Raw genomic sequence first — 26,951 nt, 5'->3', positions numbered from 1 at the left:
TTCCATCTTAATCTATTATTTTCAAAGATGAAATATGTCATATGTCTATGTTCAAGCAACAAAAGCAAAACAAACTTTTAAACTGTCCAATTTCTTACAATTAGTCTAAAGTGCTTTCATAAAACATGACATGATGCATGGGAGATACTGAAAAATCCATCACCTCCAAACTTCTTCGATAATAAAACTGGCAACTCAGGGGACAAAGACTGGAGGAAGATTTAATAAATATAACTAATACACGCTTCCAACATTCAGAGCTAGGCACCTGGATACCAAAGATCTGAATGTGTAATTTTTCTCCTTTATGTTGGTCTGAATAAATTTACTTTGTCTTAACATCTTGATTGCTAATTTCAGGCAGAGAATTGGAAGTGGGGCCTGCTGCACACGTCTGCATGACGCCTGTAACAGTTTGTGTCTGCATGATGAATTTAATGAGTTTAGTTTTTGTGGAGAAAAGATGACCTTCTAAAAATGACATTGCCAGATAAAAAGAGTTTGTCTCCGCTCAAACAAAATAACAGCAAATGTCGTCCCTGAGGTCCAGCGGCTGATGATAGGTTTGATGTGCGGCTCTCTGATTTCTGGGTCTGATTTAAGGTGATATTTTTTCCACACTTCTGGTGCATACATGCACACGCACACACACACACTCTCTCTCACACACACACAGACCTAGATACACTCTATGACATACACAACAGAAGAGCACACAGATACAAACAACCACCCAAGCGCACAGATTGGCTTGCATAAAAAGAGGAGAGGAGTTTCTATTGTCAGCAATTCACTCCCTGCTCCGAAAAAGCAGAAAATCTACATCACACATGAAACGAAGTGATGCAAAGGAGCAAAAGGTCCTCACATATCCCTGTCATCCCTGTTTGCAGCGCTCATCAACATTATGATCTAATCTGCACAGACATATTGCACTTTGATACACTGACTGACTGCATGTGCCATTATGTTTACCAATAGAGAATGGCGATTTAAAGGCTAACAGCTTTTGACACTATAGTGCATTAAAGAGAAAAAAATAATAATAATTCATGGTTAGCACTATCCACTGTGTACTACTTCCCAACTGTGTGTAAGCTGATACTGGACTAAACACAGTTTTATCATCATATTTTAAAAGCTTTTTCTCTTGTAATAGTGACAGTAAAGCCTAAATCTTACTTACTAGCCAAACAGAGTTAACAGGGCTATGTTTAAAAGAGGCAACAGTCTGATTTTACATTTTTCCTTATCACACTTATACTAGCTCTAAATTACAATACAGTAACACCCAGGATTATCAGCTTGTAAAGACTTCCATCTGACATGTAATGTTAGGCTTGGGCTTAGCGAACAACTAATTAGAAAACATTTCCTGGATAATATTTAGGATATTAATAAGGAGACACACAAGTTGTTGCCAGTATTTTTGGGCTCAAACCCTTTTAGATGACTTACAGCTTTCTGGCACAGTGTGAAGCAAATCCAAACTGATGGATTCACTGAGCTGGAAAGGGTTGTTAGCAAAGTGATGAAGACTCTTCTGTAACCAAATTGTTATGATATGATCCTAACAAGTGCCAAATGATATCCATGAAACATTTTCCTGTCAAAATATCCTTGTTTCTACCTGCAGTATCTCCTCATGCATTGAGTTAATATGATTACTGGTCATGTAAAGTGCATGGAACAATGGACTGTCAGGACCCTGGATCTGCAGGGCCTTTGATGGGTTGAGCTCTCTACCCACACAGCTCCAGGTTCCTACACTTCCCGAGGACAACAAACACAACAACACACTACCTCAGCCTTACCACACAGACTCGCCAGTTGTTCTCAGGCGATGAATTCAACCTGGTGTGACCTCTCTCCTCACCCACTCGTTTCTGTAACACAAATGGCAAAATTGCACTTAGCGCAACTCTCCAAGAATTGTTTTCCTGCCAGAGGTTTTAGTCAGCCCACACTGTCCACTTGCAAATTAATTTTGATTTACTTATTCCACATCTGGCCCTGCAGTATAATTTACAATTGGACTGTTCAACCAAAATGGCTTAGTGGATTGTCCACTAGAACAGGTCCCAAAACATCACAAAGAGGAACACAGGTACATATTGATTGAGATGAGCACAGCCCTCTAGTTGGAAGCTCTCTCTCACTGTAAGCACAAAAGTAACAATTCAAGATATTGAAGCAGAGACTCTTGTACTTCAGAAACATTTATGATCTTTTCATTTGTGTACCTTTATGGACTCCCATTGATTTTAATGAAGTTTGTTGTTTACATGGAGTTGTGGGCATTGATCTTTCTATGTTGAATTTTGCTGTGTTCTCTGTGTTCATTAATCTTCCTAGCCTCTCCGCAGGGATTATCCAACCAGGTGGCTACAAACAAGATCTGAATTACACACTGTGCTCCGGGGAACGGTCTGAAGTTGGTGGTGAAGTTGCTGATGCTTAGTACCAAGGGAAAGACAGGGAAGATGTCGGTTTCCAAAAATTACAAGTCTACCTCAGGGAAAAGGCTCCCTTACCTGCAGTGACGACAGAAGGTCAAATAAAGGAGAGAATATTGGGGGACCTCAAGACAAGGGTGACATCAAACTAGCATTATATTAGCGAGCTAATGCGTTAGCAGCCAGCTGTGCACTATTCATGCTGCAAGCTATTATAAAAATGATATCTTTCTGGAGGTTTTAGGAGAGGTCTTCATAGCTTTTAGGTTCCTACCTCTCCTGCACAAGCTTGTGTTTACTTTAATTAATGTGTACATGGGTTTACGTAGGTGTAAATGTGTCAAGATGTATCGTTTATGTGAAAAAACTTGAGAGACTGTGGGTTGTGTTAACTGAGTTTCAGAAGGTATAAAGTAAAGTAGTATAAAGTTGTTGTTGTTGTACAGTAACATTACAACTCACTGCTCTATCACTTCAGTTAGGTTCATCATCACATTATGATGTTTCCTCAGTCTGATATTATGAACAGAGTGGGTGGAAATAAAAGAAATTTGAGGGAAATTCAGTGGTCATAATATTAAACTATAAGTGAAAAGTAAGTTAGACCAAATGCATCTCTGAATGTAGTTTTCTAATTTTGATTAACTTATGTTTGCTTAAGTATTAATAATAAATAATGTAATATCATATTTTTTGACAGAATTTGGCATTTGAAAGTTAGTGCACCAACATATAATAATAAGAATCATAAGGCACTTCTTTATTAAAACATAACAGAGGTGAAAAAATGTTAAAAACACAGGTAATATGCTTTACTGATTATTAATCAGACAAAGATGGCAGGATGGACAAAGCAGAACATTTTATTTTTGCAACATTTTTTTCTTCCTGCTTCCCCACCGTTTCTTCCCTTTTTTACGACCTTGTTTCTGCTGCTGTAAATAAATCCAATTTTCGAGACCTTGAAGTGACTCAGTGTGTCTCAGAACTTGGGAAGCCAAAGATGAAAAGCGTGTCTTTGATTCATGTCCTTCCCTTTACAATACCCCATATTTAGGTGCTGTAATTGCTACACTTGCAGCTTAAATAACCTTTTGCAGTGCAGGATTAAACGAGGCAGGTCATACATGAAACAACAATGAGATGATTACTACCACACCACCTGAACTTGATCTCTATTAGTACTGTTGAGAGGCAGGAGGAAGCCACAGACAGGGTCACTCTACATGCACAGACCAGCAAAATAAAACATCTCTTCTTTGTGTCTGATTTATCCCTCGGGGAGCAATCACTCCTTGGTACCTTCAATACCTCTCTGGACAGTTGTTTTCCCCTGCCTATCAACATCAGAGGTGCACTTTTCTTGGTTTCACTTATTTCTGATTTACCTTGTTGGTTTGATTTGACAGTAATTCTCTGCATTCATCTGCTCTCAGCCACAGAGTTAGCCACCCCCCACATGCATTCATCATACAAAATAATGACTTCCTGTTTCCGCTTGAATGTACTGTCCAAGTGGAGTATGCTGAAAAAGTGTGACTCTGTACTGAATAAATTTCTTTGTTTCTTTTTTTGCTTCTTTCTTGGCAGATTTGGATTCTTGGCAGCGAGATGGAGGCCATGTCACTGTGATTTAAACTGCTCTAATCAATACTGTACCATTATATTAATTACAGATGTATAATGTGTAAAGTGGTGTTCATAGTGAGGAACCCACAAAAAATCACCTGATTCTACAGTTACCCTCAGCTCTACAGAGCATTTTCGCATCTGTTAGCTCATTATTATTGGTTTTACGCCCCTTAGCTTTTCTGTTTTGATTTAGTCTCACTACTCTTATCAGCCCACATTTTCAGGAGCAATTTACCAGATTTTTCTTGGAAAAAAACACTGATATACCCACTGTAAGCTAGCTACCAGTACCAAACAGCAGACAGACAAAGTTAGCCACCAGCTAGTGAACGCAACAGAGCATTTATCTGCTAAAGAGCCAGATATTTCCCAAAGAGAATGAAAAATGAGACTTATAATCACTGAGTGGTCAGAAACACAACTCCATGAGGGTTAGTGTTTTAATTTTTAAAGGTGATAATACTTAAGTGTTGTGCTTTTAGCTTATTCTGCAGCCCCAAAGATACATATTAGTAGTCATAGTAGTAGCAGTGTTATTATTTTCAATTTCACGTTATTTTTTATTTATTTATTTATTTATTGCTGTTCACTGAAAATGTCTTTCAAATGAATGCTAATGTGGATCATATAGTTGCAGTATAATTGCACAATTTGGTAAAAAAACATTCACTAATACTTCCTTCAAATGGAACTTGTGATGTGCTTGGTTTAGGAGTGGCTAAATCATGAGAACACCACTGCTCGGCAAAGGGTGACACAGATGCTAATATTGTTACTGTCAATGTAGCCACTGAGGCTAACAATTTAGCATGTTAGCAGGTATAATGACAGAGAGATGAGGCCATTGGGATCATCAACATTTTCCTCAGATGAAAAACTCTATACAACCAAAATTACAATATATTAACATACCATCCAAGGAAAAATGAATGCCTATGGTTTCCGCCATCTCTGAAGGTCTCAAGGCTCTTCTCATGAACATGGTGAGTACAACCCCATTAGAAGGTAGCATAACTGCAACAGGCGGAAATAATAAAGGGTATTTTAGGAGCTGTGAAGTGAAATTCAAGAAATTACATGGACAAACATGGAGAATTAGAACAAAATAAATACTGGTTTAAGCTTTTCTAAAAACTGTTTGACTCAGCTGACCCAATACCAAAAAGGACACTTTTTGACCAGAGGAGCCAAACCACATAAGGCCCTAAAAGTAATAAATGAAACCAAAATAGAAAAAATAAACTGAACAAGACTCAGAGTAACCCAGCTAGAGGCTTTTACTGCCCAAAATGCTTTAAACGCAGCTTCAGGGTTGTCAACATCTTTATCTACTTATCTAATTCATGACTACTTCATGTGTTCTACTTCTACTCCATCTGCTCTCATACTTGCATCAACTGTTCACGTCTATCATGGTCTTTGTTGGTTTTCAAGTCCTCTCTCTCATCCTTACTGTCAGTCTCTCCTGTGTGCTCTTTGGAAAAGCAGAAATGCCATTGCCTCGCCAAGCCCACAGAGGACTGATGTTAGAGTGTTTTAGGTACCTGACAGCTCCCTAATGATTTCTTTTGGCTTTCCCATCCTCCAATGTCTGCTAGTAAGTAATTATGGCCCAACTCAACACGGATCAGTCTTTCAGTGGGAACAAAATCGTCTGTTTGTGCGTGTCCATGTGTAGGTGTGTGTCAAAATCACACTTCAGATTAATCTCAGTTGTGTGCCTGCTTGCACATTAAATAGAAAGTTGGACAGTGATGAAAATACACACCAGCCACAGTGGGAGAAGGCCAAGGAGGAAAACACTGATAATATCTGTGTCTGAATTTTAGTCACAGATGCATATTTGTGATTTTTGTTATTTTTTCTGACAGAAAGATACTCAATAAAATATAAATAAAAACCAAAAAAATCTCTTGAGTATTGTACTGTCAATTTAAGCCTAATGATATCACCTAGAAGCTCTACTCAGCCTTTTTCAGACCTGAATTTACTTCCTTTTCATTGCTCAGCATTTCTCCCCGTCATATGATTTGCACCTCAGTTGTGCTATAGTGCTGACACATCCACACATGAAATACACAAAAGCCACTGTTTGACCATCACATACATACATAATTTTACCTTCCTGTGACAGTGTTTACTCACTTCTATCGAATGTCCTTGAACCTTGACCAGTGAGCTACGTCAAACCGCACTCTCTAATCAGCAGCTCTGTTGGGCGTATAAACCAATACTTTATTTCCACTCGGGGTGAGTCCAGTGCATATTGATGCACCCACAGCAGTGCTTTAATTAAACCTGTGTGGCACTAACAGCCTGTTGAGCCTTGATATTAAATGCAGAGATGCAGTGGAGAGTAAACCTGCCCAGTCACTTTTACACTAAAAATATTGGTATTAGACTACGTGGGGGAAAAGGGGCTTTAATGCATGTTTTGATGGTTTTGTTGTTCTTATTGTTGGTGGTGGTTTATCTCGTCAGGATCACCACTATGAGATTGTAGCTCACTGTTTCATTTCCAACTATGTAATGGTTCAAATCTCTCATCTGTGCTCCCTCAAACAAGTGGACACAGCAGGAGATGTTTTATACTGCAAGATGAAAATACTGTATAGTCTAATGTAGAAAAATATATTAAAATGGCGCCTAGGAGGTCTAAGGGTTAATGCACCAACTATGAACCACAGTGCCCTTGGTTGGAGTCCAACCGAGAAGCTTTGTTGTGTGTTGTTATACATCTCTCTCAACCTTTTATTCCCTGTCAGTCTTCCTAAGGCATACAGTGCCTCAATAATATCTTGAGAGCTACAGAAATTAATCACACACACTGTCCTTCCACTCACAAGCATCACTCAAATGATGGGGTTTCTATGCATGTGATATTTTGTTATCAAGAGTCAGATGACTAGGTCTAAGGGTCAAGGTCACATCTCAACTACAGACAGCTTTATAACCTTGCCAGAGCCCCTCAGCCTTTAGTTTCCTCACATTTTGCCCCCATTTTTTGTCTTGCATCCACTCATACTTGTCCTGACAACAGCCTCACTTCTGGGAAAAATCTCCAGACGATCAGTTGGAAGTTAACCAGACCAGGTGACTTACAACTTCTCGATGGTTTTGAACTCTTTAATTAGTTTATGTTGAGATAAATAAAGCATGATGTGGCACTTGCATGGTATCTTTAAGACTCCGAATCTGATGTCAGTGGGTAGTTTGAATGTTTTTTCCAGTTGAAAAGCCTGGCATGTATTTATTCAACTTTTTATCATATTAAACTAAAAATTACACTTGAGGATGCTCTTAGGAGCGACTGAGGAGCAAAAATTATGGGGTACATCACATAAAACTCATAATAAGGGGAATTAAGCACTACAATGAAGATGTACAGAAAGCAATTACCTATTTTTCATCATGACCAATGATGGTGTGCTTGTCCCTGTCTCTGCTCTGCAGCCATCAAAAACCCCTAAAAGCTGCTCTTCACCAACTTAAGAGCTCTCAAGTCAAAAGAATTACACTAAATAGATTTTATTAAGTCTGCAAGTGGGAGTGAAAGTGGAGGATTTTCACTTTTAGTTGTTTAATAAATATAGGCCCTGAAGCAAAACTCTGTGCCAGTTCACTGCGTGACATGTTCATGCAATCAGGTGTAGAGAGGCTTCCTGTTGGCATTTCAGCACAGAAGAGCACTTGTCAATCACCTGTCAGTCAGATTTAGGCTCATGTTGGTCTGCACTCATCGACACTGCCCCTAACCAGAGAAACTGCCAGAGCACGATAAGCAAGGCTGTATTTGTGGGTGAACTCTCCAACACTATCAGTACAATACTGCTGTTCAAAATCACCAAAACACTTGTTACTGCTCAAAACATACAGAATTGCTGTATTCCCTGTGCAACCTTTCTTGTTCCCAGATTGCCTCATCGTTGGCCCTGACGCTCCCTCGAGCCGCCCTCAGCGCGCCCTCACACCATCCTGTCACTCAAAGGCCGATGGTTTCATCCATGTCGAGCTTTCTCACAATCCTGTTACGCTCTCAGTGTGGCTCCTGTCTATCCCTGCTCACACTTTCAGCCCCTGTTTTGCTGAGCCTGGCCAGATAAACCACAACCTTCCTCTGCTCCTTTTTCACCTTTATCTCCGTTGTCTCTTCCCCAAATTCCACTTGGCCATTATTTGCGTTTTTTCCTTTCTTTTCTCTATCACTCCTCCCACGAACACCTCATTATCCCTTATCTGCTTTTCTTATTCTCTCTCCCATCTCTCATTGCCTTTTCCCCCCTAATCTCCCTCTTTACTGCCGCTCTGCATCTCCCTCTGCCATTTGCTAACCTCCATTTTTTTATTATTTCACTGACCTCAATCAAGCCTTGCATTGTGTTCCTATCAGGTGTGTTAATACCAAAACGCTAAGAAGATGTTGTGGGAAATGAATTGACTAACAGCGGAGTGCATCTGGTGCACTAGTCCATTGTTTTAGATGAGCACTTACAACAGGCGATGAGGCTATTGGATCAGAAATGATATTATAATGTGACATTGAAATAGGTCCACCATTAGCACAGCCAAGTGCATTTGTAGATAAGGGTACTAGATAGCGAGGGCTTCAGCTCAAGTGCTTTGCAGGGCAGTTTCTTCATTTACATTAAATGTATTCATCTTCACCAATAGGTGCAAATTGCTTTTGTGGACTCAAGCCTGAATCTGATGAGCAAGCACTTATAAGCTTTCTAGTAGTTACAATGTGGGACACACCAGCCAGTGCCAATTCTCCATCAAAATCACTGTTCGCTTGTAAAAAGAACGGAATATCATTAATACTTGTGTGTTGTTAAGTTAAAGTATCTTTTAATTGGCTAAACACTACTGTACGTATTTTTCTGTCACAGAAGATGAATCTAGCAATTATTCTGATTAAAAATTAATCTTTCAGGGGATAAAATGTCTGAAATTTGTTTGTAAAGCCCAGTGTGACATCTTTAAACTGCTTTCTATGTTTGATCAGCAGTCCAAGCCAAAAAGATATTAAGTTTACAACAATCCAAAACAGAGAAATGCAGCCAATGTTTAAATTTGGGAAGCTGGAACCAGAGAATGTTTGGCATTTTTGTTCAGTAATGACTTAAAGGATTAACTGATTTTCTGTCAGTCAGTGAATTGATTAATTGACAAATTGTTCCAGCACTAGACTGCACAGTTTTTTCTTAATGACAGAGAGGTTTACAGACTCTGCTGAGTGGGCTGAGCACCAGACCAACATGCAATCAAACAGGTGATAAGTTCTCTACAGGGGATACAGAGTAAGTACAACACCAAATAAAAAGGATTAACTTTGAAGTTACTAAATCGCCATTGCAAACACTTCACAAAGTCGGTTCATATTGGATTGCTATTAGCAGCATTTGTCAGCTATAAAGGAGATCTAGGAACCACAACTCCAAAATGTGAGTTTGTAAAGAGAAATTAGACAACTAATTGAGCCCATCTGTGCCTAAAACTGCAGAACTAAAAAATGTCAAAGGAAATAGTGTAGAAACTCATGACAAGCTATGCCAAACTCAACTGAACAACCTCAAATGATTGCTGAAGATGTGGCTAAAAGCTCCAAAAAATCAGAGAGTACAGAGGAGGAAAAACAATCCTGCTATGTTTTCATACTTCTCTTATCCCCAATCTTTTATGAAATAATTTAAATAAACAACCACAAACAGAAAAATCTCTGTTTGAGTTTGACCAATATTTACCAAAGCAATCTGATGTATAACATAAGAGCTAAAGCAATTAGTAGATGAATTGATTAGTTGATCCTCCTCAGCACATCACTACAGTACAAATACTTCAGTAATACCTCTTCCTCATGCTGCCCTGCTGGCAGCATCACTGTATGGAACAGCATTAAATGTACATTTAACCAGTCAATGTGTACATTTAGCAGCTGCTCCGTAAATGTGTACTCCTCCAGAAGCTCAGTCGGAATCTGCTCATCGGATGCTTCAACTTTCCCCTTTTCTACCCTCTTTAGTTACATAATGAGCCATTGCATGGCTTCCATTAAAGGATGAAAGGTGCTCGGTGCTCTTTAGTTAAAAACAGCCTCCAGCGCTTGGCTGAATACAGTAGATTTAGCCTCTCCTGAGCTACATTTTGTTCCTTTATTGTCAACAGGCTTAGGTGAGACACTTAGTCGGCCCTAGAAACATCCTAAAAGACACCATTCAGCCGAGATGAATAGCAAGACTCACAGTTGTTATTAGTGTCCAAATATTTCCCAATTCCCTGTGCTGTCTATGTCAAGCAAATTACTGGAGCTGCATTGCCCTCTGCAGGCAATGAGAAACAACTGCACAGTGACAACATAGAGCAGCAGAGATTCTCTGCACATTCCCTATAGGCTCAGCCTACTGCTGCGTAAACCCCTCCAGCACAAAAGCACACTCAATTACCTATTACCTTTTCTATCCCATTTTAAAGACAGATGTGCAAACCACAAGCCAGAACGCAACTTGTTCATTATTTGCTCCTTATTTAACCCTCAGGGTGTCATGACAGGTTGAGAACTGTCGACTTACCGCGCACTGCAGGCTGTTTTTAAACTCATTACACTGCATAATAGGGATCTACCACTGATTATTCCAGATAACACACACATAAATACTCAGAGAGTGTACAGTACTGGTCTGGCTACCCATTCGCCACTATGTTTAGAGTGTGGTGTATGACACAGGATTGTAAAGCGATGGCTTATCATCATGATGTGTCCTAACACTACCCTTTCCTTCACAAGTGGATTATCTGTCTTCTTCACTGTCTTCTTTAATGGCACAGGCAGGGAGTAGGAGCTTCCTGCAGTGAACAATTGCCTGCAGCAAACATTGTTGCTGCATTTAAAGAGATACAGTATGATAAATAATGAGATGGCAATATGAAACTAGCATCAAAGCTGTTCCAGGCACCATTTCTGAGAAGATAACAGAAAGACATTTGGGTCCAGATTTGACAGTTATGGATGTTTGCAGGTATCGTTTTGGCAGAGTTTCAAACAGATAGTCAATTCCGGTGTCATCATCTCATCAATATTAAAATGTGTGAGGGAATTTCCAGGATGTGGCAAAGCAAAAAAAATTGACTGAACTTTGCTTGCAGTCATTGTGTCCATCAGCCCACATGTCCTTGAGTGAGACACTGCACACCTTTCTTATTTATTGTAAGCTGATTCATATATAGGAGCTGCACTACTCATTCAAGTTGTGATAGGTAACATACACAGTAGACAGCAGCTTTGTGCTGCTTAGGGTCTTGAGCACTGCTGATATTTTCACTCCCATCCCTGTCGTTCAAATAATGAGATGAATCCTAAGTATATCAGATTGTACTGAGATCATCTGTCTCACGCATAACATCTTACCTGAGGGGCTGAACCAAGAATTGCCTGAAGCAGCAGCTGGGGGTACAGAGTGGAGCACAAATGGGCAGTTAAAACTATGTAGAAAAAAGAGGAAATATAAACAAAAAGTTATGCCAAGCTCATGATAGTGCCTGCTCAGTGTGACAATTAGACACTCTGTTTGTTTCTGTTTTTAAACTGTGTCATTGCATATGAATTTTTGAGTTATGGGGGTAAAAAAACATGTTTTGTGAGGCCACAGTGACCTTAACCTTTGGCCTCTGACCACTAAATTCTTATCAGTTCATCCTTGAGTCCAAGTGAACTATCAAATTTGAAGAAATACCCTTAAGGCCTTCCTGAGATATCATGTTCATGAGGATAAGACGTGTGTGTCCGGACAACCCGAAAAACAGAATGCCTCTGGCCACAACTGTCACTGGCACAGAGGCATAAAACGGACAAGGACTTAAAACATGGACTTACAATTACCATAAAGCCAAACTTTGACACACTAACTTTTGACAGAATAGTGCTTTCCCCAAAGTAGTCTGAGTGCAGCCAGTGCCTGAAAATTATTTAAGTATGGATTCTGGCTTTCCTATGAAAACACAATGTTATAATTTAACTAAATAAAATAACTTTCCATTGCAGGTCAAACCACCACATTTTAAGCAACTCCTCATAACACAACACTGGGAGACATTTATCTTTACTTAATTCTACACACTTACCATTATTGACTTAGAAAGGTGGAAGTTGTGATCAGTTTCAAAGGAGGTGCTCACACACAGCTCAAACAGATAGTGTTAATATGAATCCTGGAAAAATATAGAAATATTCCCTTTAACTGGAAGCATGGTAGTATATAAATATTTTGGAAGGACTGTGCTTAAATTACATACGTCCTATAAGGGTTAGAGTTAGGGTTAAGACGTATGTAATTTTACTAAATCAAGCTCAACCAGTAAAGATAACATTTTTTAGAAAAGCTAAGTTTTTTTTTTTGTTTGTTTGTTTTTGTTGTTGTTGTTGTTGTTGTTTCAATGTTCGCCGCTGCTAACCATGCAAAATTATGTTCACACCAAATTAAAGAGGCTATGTTAAACCCTCTATCACTTGGCTGTGGTTTAGGTGCGACATAGGTAGGTCAGCCGCCATTAAAAAACGAGTGCTAACGGCTAAAATTAGTCTAATGCTAAATAGTACTTTTTAGCAGCAAATAGACGGCACCACAGTAGCCTATGTAATATAAAACGTCAGCAAGATAACGGCTCATATTAAAGAAAAAATATTTGCCTAAGTATTGCTGAACTAACATTAGCTATCCACTGGTTAACTGCAAAAAAAACTTGAAACTCTGGTCAGCAATTTGTGGCTAGGAGGTAACCGGACATTTTCTGTGGTCAAACAAACAGAAGTTTACCTTACTCTTCACATGCCTGTGTCAATCAGAGCCCTTGGAACAGCTGAATAAAGGATTTTTTTCAAGGGACGATACTATTCTCCCTCCTATTTGTGGTTTCATCCAAAAGCGACTTTTAGATGTTTTCCTCATTAGATAAAAAAAATATTTTACATTATTTAGGTTTCTTTGTCATCTAAATCGAAAGAAGTTGAATGTATCACAGCATATCAAATTCACGTGTCCCACACACCCCCTAAAATGGTTGTTCCCTAATTGTCATTAACTTTCAAATCTTTAGACGGGAAATTCATTGTCACGTACTTAAATTAAAATATGGCGTCAACCATCAAACGACCACTTTAAGTACAATTATTTTTGAAATATGTGATACAGGGACTTTCAGGAAGAAGATAAGCTGTTTGGTTTTATATCAACTGGCAGAGGGAAGGGTACAGAGATGAAAATACAGACCACGCTCTCAAGACTGTATCTGAAAGAACACTTGAAGTCATCAAACTGTCTCAACCTTTTCAGCATAAAGAGAAGTCAGCATTCATAGTAAGTGCTTTACATTACTATTTTTATCATGGCTGCCATTGTCTCTCTTCTATGATTGCCTATACACTGGTGTAGTTTTCGCTAGCTAAATAAAAAATCAATACATAAACTTACTTGTATAGGTGGCTAGTTGGTCAGAACCAACTCACCAGATTAATAAAGCTGCTCAAAATGATTACATTTTTTAAACAACACAAAATAATATATGTATAATCTCATCATTATATCACTTGTGTAAAATATTAAATCATACAAGTTCAAGATCATTTCACCTTCTTGTCATTATTTTCACACCCAGTACCAGAGTAAATGTCTCCTCTGACCTGGTGTACTGTATATGCTGCATTTCCCAACACAAGTCAAGAGTCAATGAGCAGTGAAGTGAACAATTCCCTCACTGCTAGCAGCAATATTACCTGACGTTATTAACACTGCCACATGAGAGAGAGAGGGCAGCACCAGAGGGTTATGTGTGGCCAAATCCAACATGCTGTGTGCAACATTTCCAGTCAACATTTTCAGATGAATGGTACCCTCACTGGCAACGGCACAACTGCCCGAAAAAAAGATTTCATCTGCAGTTCATGGCCCTTTTGCTGTTCGCTGTTGCCAAGTGATTGAACACAATAGTGATTCAACCTATTCCCTGCCCATGAAAGCTTTTATGTTTGCTGTTTTAAACGCTCACTGCCCAGTGCTGTAGGTCATTCCCGGGGGGGAAAAATGCTCTGGCACATAGGAAGTGATGCATTTTATGTTTCTAGCAGCAGCAGTTTCATTTGGAATAAACAGAAGAATAAACAATGGTGCGGGACACATTTTGATTGAGAGGAGATCTGTAGGAAATGCAGCACAGGCACCAAACATGTCTCAATGATTTAAAATAAACACTAAAAAGAACTATATAGCATCTGTAAAATACCTCTTTCAACCACAACTGTAAAATGGCTCCTCTTGTTTCATCCACAAAGGTAAGCACTTTAAAATTTTCCAGTGCACCTGACCTCTCATTTCAAACACAAACTACTGACACCGTTATGTCACCTCTCTGAGATATTGCATTAAATAAAAGGTTGTGATTAAACAGTATGTACTGGGGTGAGATTTAGTTGAATTAAATGGTTTATGTTTATCATCCAAGGAGAAACTGCCTGTTTACAGCATGTACCATACAGTACAGAACACCTAGCCCCTGTTTCTGCTTCTCATGTACTATTATTATTATTATTATTATTATTATTATTATTATTATTATTATTATATAAAGTCACAGAGCTTAGCATCAGATTTCTCCCCAAAATGTTACACAACAACACTCCCAGCTGTTTTGAAGGCATTTCATAAGACTCCTTTAACCATCTGGATGGAAAAATCTTTGTTTGGATTTGGCCAAAAGACTTGCAACATAGGAAAGGGGTTAAAAATCTTTCATATTGTGCAGCGTTCTGATAAATTTTTCATCTAGAGGGTTAGAAGAGTCTTTGAAGATTCTGGAGAAACCTTCAGAACAGCAGTAAGTTGTGTATAATCTTATCTGGGTTTTTTAAAGATTGCCAGATTTGTTTATTTATTTTTTAATCTGATGCTTCATGCTCTAAATGTCCAACCCACTCATAAAAATGTAGAGTAAATGCAGAGGTCAATATGTGACAAAATGCTGTCAGCGTTTCTCTCTATCCTTAAACACTTTGCATTTCATTTGCTTAATATTGTAATTCTGTATCTCCATATTGTAATTCTGCTGTTGTTATTTCTATCTATTCCATGCCTATCTCCTGCATGTCTTATCACCCTGAAAGAGGGATTGCTCCTCTGTTCTCCCTGAAGTTTCCTCATTTTTTCTGGGTTTGTTTGTGAAGTTTTTTCATATCAAATTCAGAGTATAAGGACATGAGAATGTTGTATATTTTAAAGATTGTAAAGCCCTTTGACGAAATGTGGTTGTGGGTAATATTTAAAGAATCACCTCGACAGTTCAGGCTGCACATATGTGACTGTGAAGGCCATAGCATATGAACCAGTTTTATACTCATCAAAACATTCAGTGAGCCTTTGTATCCTGTGTATATCTGCATTCATGTTTTTGCATTCACTTCCTTTAATTTTTCACTATATGTATTCTGGAAAATGTTACTTTAAAAGTATAAAGCACATTGCACATTTCAGTGTTTTCTTATGGTTTATAGACTAAACCTGATATTGCACTGAAATACAGTATTACTACAGTAGATAGAAGAGGATTTTTACACATATCAAACTCTGCACCTACATTTGCACAACAATACAGAAAGACATCCATTGTTGAAGAGGAAGAGACATTTCTCCACTGACAAAATCCTCTATATACCAAAACACAGTGCAGCCCCATTTTATAATCCTGCAGCTTTTGCAACTTGGGGCATTTTTGTGATTTTAACAATGGTAAAAACCACATAATGGTGACACTTTCTTTTCCTTGACATCAAAAAACTTCCTCTCTCCTTACTTAAAAACTTGCTCCCTCTAATTTTTCTAGGGCTTGCTGAAATGCATTCTGTGTTATCTTTGGAAATCAGTGACTAAAACAGATGCAGACAAGCAGATTTTGGGAGTGTGGGGGGGGGGGGGGGGGTAAATTAGAACACTTCATCACAAAATTGCTCCTGGAATGAGCTAGACGTCACAGATTGATGATATCAAAGGGTGTAAGTATAATGAGGTGGTGGTGGTGGGGGTGGCTGTTGAAAGCACCTGCTTAGGGGCACCAGTGCATTTGCCGTGCTCCTCCTGCAGGACACAGCATCATTGCACCAAATTTCAGCTCCAGCGTCACAGCATCACTCACTTAAATGAAGCCTGTCTGTGTAACGACAACAGGGAGAGCAGTAATGAGACAGCACATTATTGCAATGTTCTGGTTGCAAGTGACATGGGCTGTGGATGCTGCTAACAGATGTTTGACAACATCTAAATGAGGACACACAACAGCCAAAAACAACTATTTTTAGAGGAAAGCAGATTGCTGAAGCTCATTTCCAAATTGTCACATACTGTATCATTTTGTTTTTAAACCATCATCTTTCTCTAGAGCTACATTAGTGAACTAATAAAATCCTGGAAGATATTTCTCTCCCTGCTGTCTCTGGATAAAGAAGCACTACAGAAAATAAGGCCAGTCCACTTTCACAAGCACTGTAAATGTATAAACTGCTTTGTCAACAGGGGATTTATAATGGCTAGCATCCTTTAAAGAACTGCTATAGATTAACATTTTGTGCTATCCATCATTTTGGAGCAGGTGTCACTTTTTTCTGCCCATTTTAGCATGAAGCTTCAGTTGTTTTATTACACAGCCTAATTCCACATTGAAAAATGTTTTGCCCTTGGGCAGTTTAATTTGTATTAGTGACATATCACTACTGTACTGTGTAATCAGAAACAAAAGAAACGCTGTATCCAGGCTCTGTGAGTTTTATAATTGTAATGAGTTCATTCACTGTGTTGTTCTCAGAAACAGTGAGTCAGAGGACGTGACATTACCTATATTTTCTCAGCCTGTGAACGCACTTTATAGCTGTTATTTGGTACAAGGCTCATTTAAATGCAGAAGCAGTTACCACAGCCTTACAGTGATTTGTCAAACACACAAAGTTTCATATTGTTTTCTCGTGTGTTTTGATCTCTTGCTTTGATTAATTTTTTTTGTCTTTTGTTCTCTCTGAAGAGCTGGGTAATGAACCTGCTCATTTAAAACCTTGTTTTGGTTCAGTTCATCTGTCACGGTCGATGATGAAAGTCCAGGTTGTACAGCTTGATTGTCTCACAGATTCTGCAGAAAGAGCAGAAACAACAGCCTATTCTCAATAGAAGCTTTTAAAAACTACTACGAACCACTACAGTACCACGTAGTTGTTTGACCCACCAAACAGCAGCAAAAATTGTCACATATTTTGAACATTTTATCTGAGTAGTTGCTTTAAAAAGTAAATATGATCAACTTAATCAAAGAAAAGTGATTATAAACTTAAAGAAAATAAGCATCAGATGTATTAATAATGGAAATAATCACATTCTATGATGGAATAGTATGACCTTGTTGAGGATGGTTTGTTTACTTGGTAATCCAGTCAGTGATAGGTTGTAACAATAAAAAAACCTGATTACAAACTTACAGTAACTGTTTAAGGGCTTGTACCAGAAATACTGAATAAACAGCTGTGACAGACACAGGTGTATGCTGAGCAGCGGCTAGGTGATGAACCAACTCAAAAGTCAAAAATAAACTGTAACAAACACTCCACAGCAGCAAACATTTCTAAATCTGGTGGCAGCTGCTCATAATTGCAGAAAAACAAACACGTCAATTCCAATCAGTCGAGAGTATATTTAAAACATCTTTAATTGTGCTGTTATAAAATTCAAACAGGGTAGAAAAAATATTTTTCAAACATCTAGCTCATTAACAGGAGAGTGAGTGTTGTACTTTAGCTTTGAAATACAATATTGTGGTTTTAAAGTGATATTTCATGTTTTTAGTGTTGCTACAAATATTCTCATGTGTTCTGACCCAATACTAGCTGTTCCAGGTGTCGGTGTAATGATACGTTCTCCTCCCTCATCGTCCCACTGCAAACTCTTCCAACATAAAACTTAACTGGGGCAATGTAGTGTTCCAACTATGATTTTTTTCCCCTTCCAGATTTGCGTTTGTGCTTTTTGAGATGCAATTTTAGCTATTTTCAGCTATTTTCAAAGTGGAAAATGGGTGCAGAAGACAAGAGTCAGAAAAGCTGGAACAACAACGGTGCTGGCTCACACCTCAGGGCCACCTGAGAGGCAGCATGTCTGAGGCTGATTCCTGCCTCGAGAGAAATATCACTTTAAAAACAGGTACACAGTGTGAACAGCAGAATGCGTAAAAAGTCTGTAGCCCTGTAGACAAATAAAGATAAACATATTTTCAGAGTTTTCCATTTTAAAAAAGATTTTTTACGATGCTGCTGGCAAGAGACAAAAAAATCTGCCTTTTTCTTTTCATGGCCATAAAAACTGTGCAGTAATTAAGTGAAATTGACCAGTTAACAATCCTCATGTAGTGTAACACTTTTCCATGTACAGTACAGTGTCGCACAGCTAATTACATCTACAACTCACCTGTTTCAACCGCTGTGATTCATCCTCATTTCACACCACCATTGTAAAGAGGGAAATATTTCTGATTTTAAAAAGATCACATTTAAAGCACGCAGCTGTAAAATGCCACTTAAAAAGCCACTCTCCCTTTTGACCCTTATTCAGATGCATCCACAATATCATATGCACCTCAGTCTACTACAAAACTGCAGATGAAAAAATAAATGAATAAAATATGGAACATTTTAATGGCGGCGTGTATACGAATCCATTATTCAGTAACAGACATAAACATATATATGTATATATGGTTATAATTAACATATTTACATTCCTTGTCAATTAAAAGCAGTTCAGTTGGACAAAATGGAGCCCAAACTGTCTAACACTGATTTTAACAATAAAAAATAAAGTTTCAGTCTACAGTAGTGGAAAGTTGTCAGCAACAAACGTGCTTTTGTTGAGTGAGGACAGAACCTGATTAAAATCATCTGTCAGGTTCAATGTTTCACACTGAATTGTGTCAGTTTGTGAAAACAAATTACAGCTTCTGAGCAGGACCTCATTTCCTATGATGCTCCTGTGTTTTCACATCCGTCGCACTTCTTACTGCTCGCTGGCTCCCACACTTCCTGAGTCATCTGTGTGTTTCAGCCGTCTACACACCGCTCGCTTGAGACAGAAAGCAAAAAGGGGAGAAGCTGTGATTGGTCGGTAAAGGGGTTTAAAAAATGATGTCATGAGCGTCGCCGTTAGGCCGAGGCCTGTTTGCAACAGGCGGGAGAGGCTTCTTGTAAAAGTCTGTGGAGGGGATGGAAAAAAAAAGGTTGGTCTATGTTAGTAAACATCCAGCGGGTCCTGAAATAAAAGCACTGTCAATTAAAGCTCTGTCTAGAACAATATAAGCAAAAGGAGAACGACATTAGCCATGGTGGTTGGTGCACAGAGGCAGATGGGAGGTGGAGACTGGAGGAAAAATGTGGATGAATACACAGACAAGCCTTTGAGTTGATTAAGATGTCTGCCACCATGAAGGATCCACACACACACAAACACATGCCTGGTGAGATGCAAGAGAAGAAAAAAAGACAGTGATGTGGGTCTGTGATACTAATTAACAGTCAACACACATCTTAAGGCAGATAGAGCTCAGTGTTTCCTCTGCAGCACCACGCTGGGAAATTTACCACCACTGCTGTGAAACAAACAAATCCACCAGACTCTCAGAGACTAATGTAGCGCTACTATTTAAATGTATATTTCATTTCTTATGGTAAAGCTACAAAAGAAAAAACAGACACCTGTACTGGAACTGGATCCAAAACACAGATCCAAATTATATCCTGTGTGCATGACACAGAGGAAACACAGGTTCAGTATCACGACAGTTAGTTAGTCCACACAAAGACCGGGTTAGTGAGAGAATTAATGGCTGATTTGGCTATAAAACAAAAGGAAGTAATGCATGAAATTAAACAGTGGCTGGCAGTGAGCGATGAAGCAAAACCAGACTTCACAGGCAGCTTTACCAGAATGTTTCGAGTCCCCCAGTGGTTCTAGTTTTGGCAGCCTAGAAACTTTGGGTGTAGCCCATCCCACTAAAAAAAAACAAAATAAAGACAACTCATTAGGATGGAAAAGAAAGTTAGAAATGATGCTCAGGCTCCCTCTTCATATCAGAATCTGGTTTATGGGTCTGTGCATGTTTTGTGCAAGTGGTAGAAATGAGAAAACAACTTTGCTTCTTTTTTTTCACAAGGCTTTAACTGAACTTTATTTGACTTCTTGCAAGATTTTGAGGTTACTCAGAGGGGTGAGCAACAACAGTGTATATCTAGACAGTGACACTGGATACTTGTCAGATAGAAACCTTGCTTAATGTTATCAAAGAAGCATCAGAAGTTCATGTGTTCAGCAACAAAAACACATTCCTGGTCATCATCCTTCTGTCCTTTCATCACTTAATCCCTTGGCTAAAATTTCATAATCAGTTGTCAGTATGTTTTCCACAGGGATGACGATAGCTGAGCCCTAAGCAACCACGACCATTGTAGCTGTTTCACAATAAAAACTGCTGGCTGGTTTGTAGGTGGAAAACATTCAGTGTGAAACAGCAGCACCAAGAAACATTTAGTTCCATCAGTAGTGACTTAACATGACTCTGATATGACTGAAAGCGATTAATACAGTTAAATTTAGCTCATTTGTAGAAGCAAAAGCAGCAATGTGGGAGTGAAACTGGACTCTGATTCAGTCAGAGGCTACAGAAGTACTTTGATGATGACTGACCTGGAGGAGGTGGAGGGGTGGGGCTCTCTGCTGGTCCATCCTCTACCCTCAGCGGGTCCACCCGGTGTTTCCTCTTCAGGTGCAGCTTCATCATCTTCTTCTTGCTTTGCTCGCCTATTGTAGCTGGATGTACAGAGACATTTGAGCATAAGACAAACAAAAATGTTTGAGGCTTGAGTCCCTTCATCTTCCATCAGTGGACTGGAGCGAGTTTTATCTTTTATCCCTTACTTTATTAGGTAATTATCTTCTTAATGTGTAATTATCTGTATCAGATATTCAGTAGAAAGAGAAGAAAAAGATAGGATATCTCTTCTTATTTTTGAAATATCTCTGTGACACTTGTTGCAGTCTCTGGATGTTTGTTTAATCATTTGCTTTTCAAAGTGAAAACAGATTTAATATCTTGCTTTCTGTTTATCAACAAGCTCAGACTTTCTTCCCATATGGTGCAAAGCCGAACCACATGCTGCGAGCAAAGCCTCTTCAGAGATACCCGCTGTTCTCACATCTAGACAGATAATAATCTTCATTTTTCACCTCTATATAACTTTTAATGCACATTTTATGAAATTGCTGAACTATTTGCCAAGTGATTGAAATCATGGGGTGTGATCCAATCAGCCAGGGAAGTATGACAGCTGTTCCCAGCCATATAATTGTACAATTGTACAGTTTTTCTGCTAAACTAGAAATTTTGACGTGGTTTTAAATATTTATCACTCACTTGAACTGGCATTTTCTGGCGTTTGTCTCGAGTCGTCTGGCTCTTCATCATTGTCCTCATAGTCCTCTTCCTCTTGATCAACATCTGCCTTGGGGCTGTTGGTACGTCCTTCCTGCAGCTCTCTTTGCCTCTTCCTCTCCTTTTCTTTGTCCTCGTTCTGAAAGAAACACAAAGGCCAAAGCTTTCATTCCTGAGCTCTTTAAAATATACTACAACTCCAGCTGCAACTAGAAATCTTATACAATCTCAGACACATCAATACACCATCCCACTGTGTGTGCACAGTAGTTACACACCTCTGAGATGACGTTGCTGATTGGCTGGAAGGGACTGGGCATGTTTTCATCATCGGGCTCCTCTTCTTGAATCAGCCTGCCTTCTCGTTCTGCCTCTTCGCGCTCCTGTCGTTCTCTGTGGACAGAACAAGATGTTAACCTTTCAGGGTTATGATACACCTGGGTGATAGTGTTACATTTACAAAGATTGATCTTAGGCCAGATTTAATTAAAGTGAGCATTTGTACAATATTTTACAATTGAGAGAGGGTTTGCTCTGTTGGAATAAATACAATATTTAACATTTCTTTTATTGTTACTTTAGTACAAGAAAGCCAGGGCAAATCTATTTTTGCAGACAGGGGAGCCTGCACACTTTGCGATCCATGGCATTTTGACATTTCCACTCCTCCCTTGCTTCATTTATCATTCCACTCTGACCATCTTGTCCCTCCTTTATCTGTCCGGACATACATTTCTTTCCTTATGTCAGTGTTCTCCAATCTAAAGATGTTGATTATTTTTTATGGTGCTTGTGTTTTCCTCCATCCATCACTCATGTCCTCACCTCTCCTCCCGTATCCGCCGTACTCTCTCCGCCCGCTCCTTCTTGTCCTGTTCCTCCTGGGCACGCTGCTCAGCCGTGTCCTTCTGCACGCGCTCAGTGATGGCCTCGTAGTCTTTGGCAATGTTGTTGAGGAGCCAGCTCAGGCCCTTCTTGATGGACTTGTCAACCTTCTTGCCATAACCTAAGACTGCAGAGCATGGCTCCTGGGGCGGGAACATATATTGAGAGATTAGACGCTGTCAGCATGAATAAAAATATAAGCACTTGTGGTTTTGTAAGAGCCTTTGGATGAAAGCAGCCTCTACCTTCCTACAGTAAAGAGGAAAACTGCTCCAAAAAAGCCCTGCTCTTTGTCTATATATGGGTAAAACTGCAGTTAAACCAAATGCCCTTAATGTCAGTCAACAGGTGCACAAACACTCACAATCTGACAAAGACACTTGTTCTCGTTGACAAGCTTCTCTAACGACAGGTTCTCAATGATGTCTGCTTCAGCCAGCGCTCCCTCCTGGTCCTGTTTGTTGGCAAGCCTGAAGGTGGAGAGGAATAAGGAGATACTGGTGAGTGCTGTTGTGGGGAAAAAAGATTTAAAAATAAACAGAAAAAGCTCTCCTGTGACTAGGCTAGACTAGCTCAAGGTTTAACCAACTAAAGAGAATGGATGCAAGGACAGTTATCAAACCACCTGCCCTGAGCTACAAATTTTAACTTTTTTAGCCTGGCAATTTCTCTATTATCTCCTCATCTTTTACACCTTGTCCTCTGTGTTTTTTTTTAATTCTCTCACACTTTCCCCCACATTTTGAATATGTAATTTTATCATTTTTTAAGTCTGAGTCAAAGCATCATTTCCTCAGGTGACAGCACACTCACACTAGCACAGGTTTGCCAGCGATGCGTGGGTGCTGGAGGACCTCGGCCATGGTCTCCCGCGTTTCCTGGATCCGCTGGACATCGCTCGAGTCCACCACAAACACCACACCGTGTGACTCAGAGTAGTAGTTCTTCCAGATGCCCCGGATTCTCTTCCCGCCGCCGAGGTCAAAGATGGTCACCTCAAACTTGCCCTGCTTCAGGTCAACCTTGGAAAAACCTACTGTTGGAGCCACATCCAGGGGATTGTCTGAGGGGGAAGATAACAACAGGCAGCAGAGAGATAAAATTAGTAGAGTGACTGTACGTAATAAGGTCAGTAAAACCCTTTCACACAACTTTAACTTCATAGTGATAAAATATAAAAGCAGAGAGGCATAACTGCAAGTATTTGATGTAAAATATACATGATAACAAATAGTAAACAGATGAACAAGTGAGCCACTTTATTCAGAGTATACAAGATGTAGAACACATTGTACAAATTCAACTTTTCTATTATTTACAAAGATTTTTCTAAACAAGAAAAATGTGCAAAACACCGAACACCCCTCATACATTATTAACATAACAAAAGGCCCCTACCTCCTTGGATTCCTCGTACGGTGGCTGTTTTCCCCGCATTATCCAGTCCCACCATCACCAGAGTCACTTTCCTGTAAGATGAGAAGGGAAAAAAATAAATATATGTACACAAACATCACTGCTGCATAGGTCTGACCCAACAGTCCAGGTTTGAAGTGCGGCATATGATGTTGTCTACGGTACCCATCATCCAAATGTGCAGTATCTGAGCTGAGCTGAGACCGGGCATTAGCTCTCATGACGCATTTGTGGGCAGAGATAAGCCAGTTAATAATCTGAATGACCAGCGCAATCAGAGATCTACACAGCTGACTGAGTGAGTCATGTATATGTATATGTATACGTGTATCACTGTATACATATTTCAATAAACAACATCTTGTTTTCAAATCCTCCTGACTGCCATTAGACAGCTGCATTCCTACTGACACTCAAAAACTGCACACTGGTACTGGGTATTAGACATTATGAATGTTCAAAAACATTCCTGGAAGAAACACAGGCAAACAAGGAACAGGAACAGATGCACACTCAGTCATCCCTGCAGGTATGCAGCACACACACACCTGGCCAGCAAGATGGGAGGTATCAACAGGCACCTCCAAGTTTCTCAATTTTAATGTGCAGTGTGACAAACTTTTCTGAAAGCAATGTAAGATTTGCACCATGATTTGCAACACGTTTGCCTCCATTTAGCTCAAACTAAACTGTCCAAAATAAACATAATTTAATGTTTCACAAATAATTGCTCCCACAGTAATACCAGAAAATCTGAAACCACAGATGAAGAAAGAGAGAGAAATTTAGCACCTCAAAGAAAAATTCCGATGCTTAGGCTGTGTAATAGCAGCAATCTTCACATTAAATGTTGTCTTAAAGAAAAAGGACCAAACACAACATATAAAACAAACAACAATAGAATTAAATCCACTGAGACCTAAGGAGAAGCTAAACCGTACACATAAACACACCCATCTTTGTCTCCTGGCAGTATACTTAACTTTGACATTTCCGCCGAAAAGACATCAAACGCACAATCCATCTAACCGTCCTCTGGAGCCAACTGGCCTTCATCAGGGCAGGTTCTTGATGCAAACACCCAAAAAGGTGAGACACTGTCTGCCCCCTCGTCCGTTAACCCATAACCCTGTGCCCTAACTGCAACACACCAAAAGGAAGAGACCCACTGAACAGACCTTGCTGCAGGATTAGGGAAGGATTTCTGACTAAGTCCAAAGGATCAGATGCCTCACAGGTGCCACGTGGGATAAGTACTATCAATTACATTTTGCTGGCCCTTCTGCTTCATACTTAATGTTTTACGTGCTCTGTAACCAGTAGCCAAAGATCTCTCAGGTAAAAAAAAAATAATAATACTGAGAATAATCCTTGCAGGTTTACAGTATGCTTATCAAAAGTACAGAACTAAAAGAGACACACTACGTCATTTCTAATACAAGATGAGAAACTGGAGTAAAATAAAAACATCTGAGCCTGCAACTTTAGTGCAAAAATGTCATACAATGGTTAAAAAACACTGCAATTTCAACAGAAAATCAGCACATCCTCACATTAGAGATGCAGAAAATATTTGGATTATTTGCATGAAAAAAATACTTAAACCATTCATCTGTTATCAAATAGTTGCTGTCCCCAAGTTTCTAATGCAGCTCCAATAACATCTGTTGATGGGTGAAGTGGGCCCCTATCATCTACTATCTAACACATCATTCGCTCATGATTATTATTTAACACACACATTATCAAAACAAAAGGCTCTTCATCATTGCAAGAGTGTGGTGTGCGTCTGATGCCCTTTTAAAAAGAGTCATAAACTAAGTGGCTTCATAGCTTTTATTTGGATGAGTGTCAAAAAGCTAAAATAAAAGCAGAGTGGAAATTCATCATGTCACTTCTATTGCTTAATAAACCATCAAAACAAGTAAAGGAAGCACAAATATCTGCCTCATATCTGCTAAATAACAGAAAGAAACTGACTGACTGACTTAGAGCTGTGTCATATGTCAGGTTGTGTAGGTTCTTTAATATGCTGTGTAAAAATGTCAGTATAGATTATAATGAACCGATTTAAACTAGTGAAAGGAGACTGGAAACATCGACCCAATTTGTTTCATTGCTGCAAACTGCTGAGACAAACTGCTTGCAGTTATATTTGATTTTGCCCAGAAGAAGTAAAAGTTTACGCGTCTTACTATCACATAACTCACCTGGCGGGCTCTCGCCAACGTTTTAGCCAGTTGCAGCAATTCGCCATCAGGCTAAACATCGCAGTTCGAGTCCAGATGACTGCAGACAAGTGGTCATCCAGCCAGGAGCGTCACACCACGATCCAGCCTCGTTCACCCAGCTGATCGACTCTTAACCTAAATTAGCTACATAGCGAGCTAAATCGTGACGGCACCATTGTTGTCAGTTTTTACAATGATTGCCTCGAACAGCGCTGATTTTTCAAGTATCCGTTACCATGTGTTACCGATAAACGTTATTTTAGAAAACATCGATTTCCAGAATTACAAAATCAGCGTCCCGTTATCTCAGGCTAGCTAAAGCTAATGCAGCTAGCAATAACGGTATCTTGTAAACTCGTTTAGTTTGAGTCCCAGCACATGGATGAGTCTGTTACCACATGAAAAAAAGCTGTGCTCACCGATACAATAAAGCAGTTTTTCTTAAATAGCCAAAATGCAGTTACATTAGGTGTTTTACTCACGAAACATTAGCTACTTAGCGTTAGCTGATTTGTTGCTCTCTGCTTTGTTTACGCCGTCTTCTCTGCTGCTAGGCTGCGGACGTACTTACGTCATCGTGCGTAATCAACAAATCAACGTCGTTCACAAGATAAAATAAAATGCCAGATTTTCATACAGTCATAGTATCACTATACTCCTTTCATTATATTTTAAACTTTTTTTAACCATCTTCCTACATTGGGTCTGGGTTTCTGTACCAGTTGTTTGTCAGAGACAAAACAGAGAGTGAGAGGCACCATGGCCTCAGAGGCTGTGTTTATTTTTTAAAGACAAATCTTTTCTTATTGCTTTACCAGAATCAGTGATTCTCCCT

General features: G+C 39.3%; 1 protein-coding gene and 1 long non-coding RNA gene across 4 annotated transcripts in view; both read right to left on the bottom strand.

Moving 5' to 3' along the window:
- Positions 1-12,295, bottom strand: part of LOC127139128 (uncharacterized) — an 89,034-nt gene extending 76,739 nt beyond the window's left edge. Inside the window, exons 1-4 of the long non-coding RNA XR_007809066.1 lie at positions 12,207-12,295; positions 11,494-11,567; positions 5,001-5,102; positions 1,815-1,886 (exon numbers count right to left, since the gene is read on the bottom strand). This is a non-coding gene — a long non-coding RNA (uncharacterized LOC127139128). The remainder of the gene's footprint in view (positions 1-1,814; positions 1,887-5,000; positions 5,103-11,493; positions 11,568-12,206) is intronic.
- A 5,503-nt stretch (positions 12,296-17,798) lies between these two features.
- Positions 17,799-26,680, bottom strand: arl13b (ADP-ribosylation factor-like 13b). Of its 3 annotated transcripts, none has more exons than XM_018693514.2 (10): positions 26,096-26,680; positions 23,868-23,938; positions 23,283-23,532; positions 22,834-22,939; positions 22,410-22,612; positions 21,863-21,977; positions 21,567-21,723; positions 20,840-20,962; positions 20,080-20,148; positions 17,799-19,351 (listed from the first exon to the last, which is right to left on the bottom strand). In XM_018693514.2, the coding sequence occupies exons 1-10, from the start codon at positions 26,152-26,154 to the stop codon at positions 19,275-19,277; spliced, it is 1,230 nt and encodes a 409-aa protein (XP_018549030.1). In that variant the 5' UTR covers positions 26,155-26,680; the 3' UTR covers positions 17,799-19,274. The 3 variants fall into 3 exon arrangements, with proteins under 3 accessions (XP_018549030.1, XP_018549031.1, XP_018549032.1); XM_018693515.2 differs by having other exon boundaries at positions 17,799-19,222; XM_018693516.2 differs by lacking the exon at positions 20,080-20,148.
- Between the last annotated feature and the right edge of the window lie 271 nt (positions 26,681-26,951).

The sequence above is a fragment of the Lates calcarifer genome, linkage group LG7_2 (genome assembly GCF_001640805.2).
Source record: "Lates calcarifer isolate ASB-BC8 linkage group LG7_2, TLL_Latcal_v3, whole genome shotgun sequence".
Classification (NCBI taxonomy): Eukaryota; Metazoa; Chordata; class Actinopteri; family Centropomidae; genus Lates; species Lates calcarifer.
Note: the sequence above shows the minus strand (reverse complement) of the source record. Positions and strands in the feature narration are given on the sequence as shown.

Coding starts and splice junctions, on each gene's coding strand:
- arl13b (XM_018693514.2), bottom strand. CDS start 26,154: ATGTTTAGCCTGATGGCGAATTGCTGCAACTGGCTAAAACGTTGGCGA. Junction 20,963..21,566: donor GCCAGAAAATGCCAGTTCAA/GTGAGTGATAAA, acceptor CTGTACATCCAG/CTACAATAGGCGAGCAAAGC. Junction 20,149..20,839: donor CACCCCTCCACCTCCTCCAG/GTCAGTCATCAT, acceptor GTTTTTTTTTAG/TGGGATGGGCTACACCCAAA.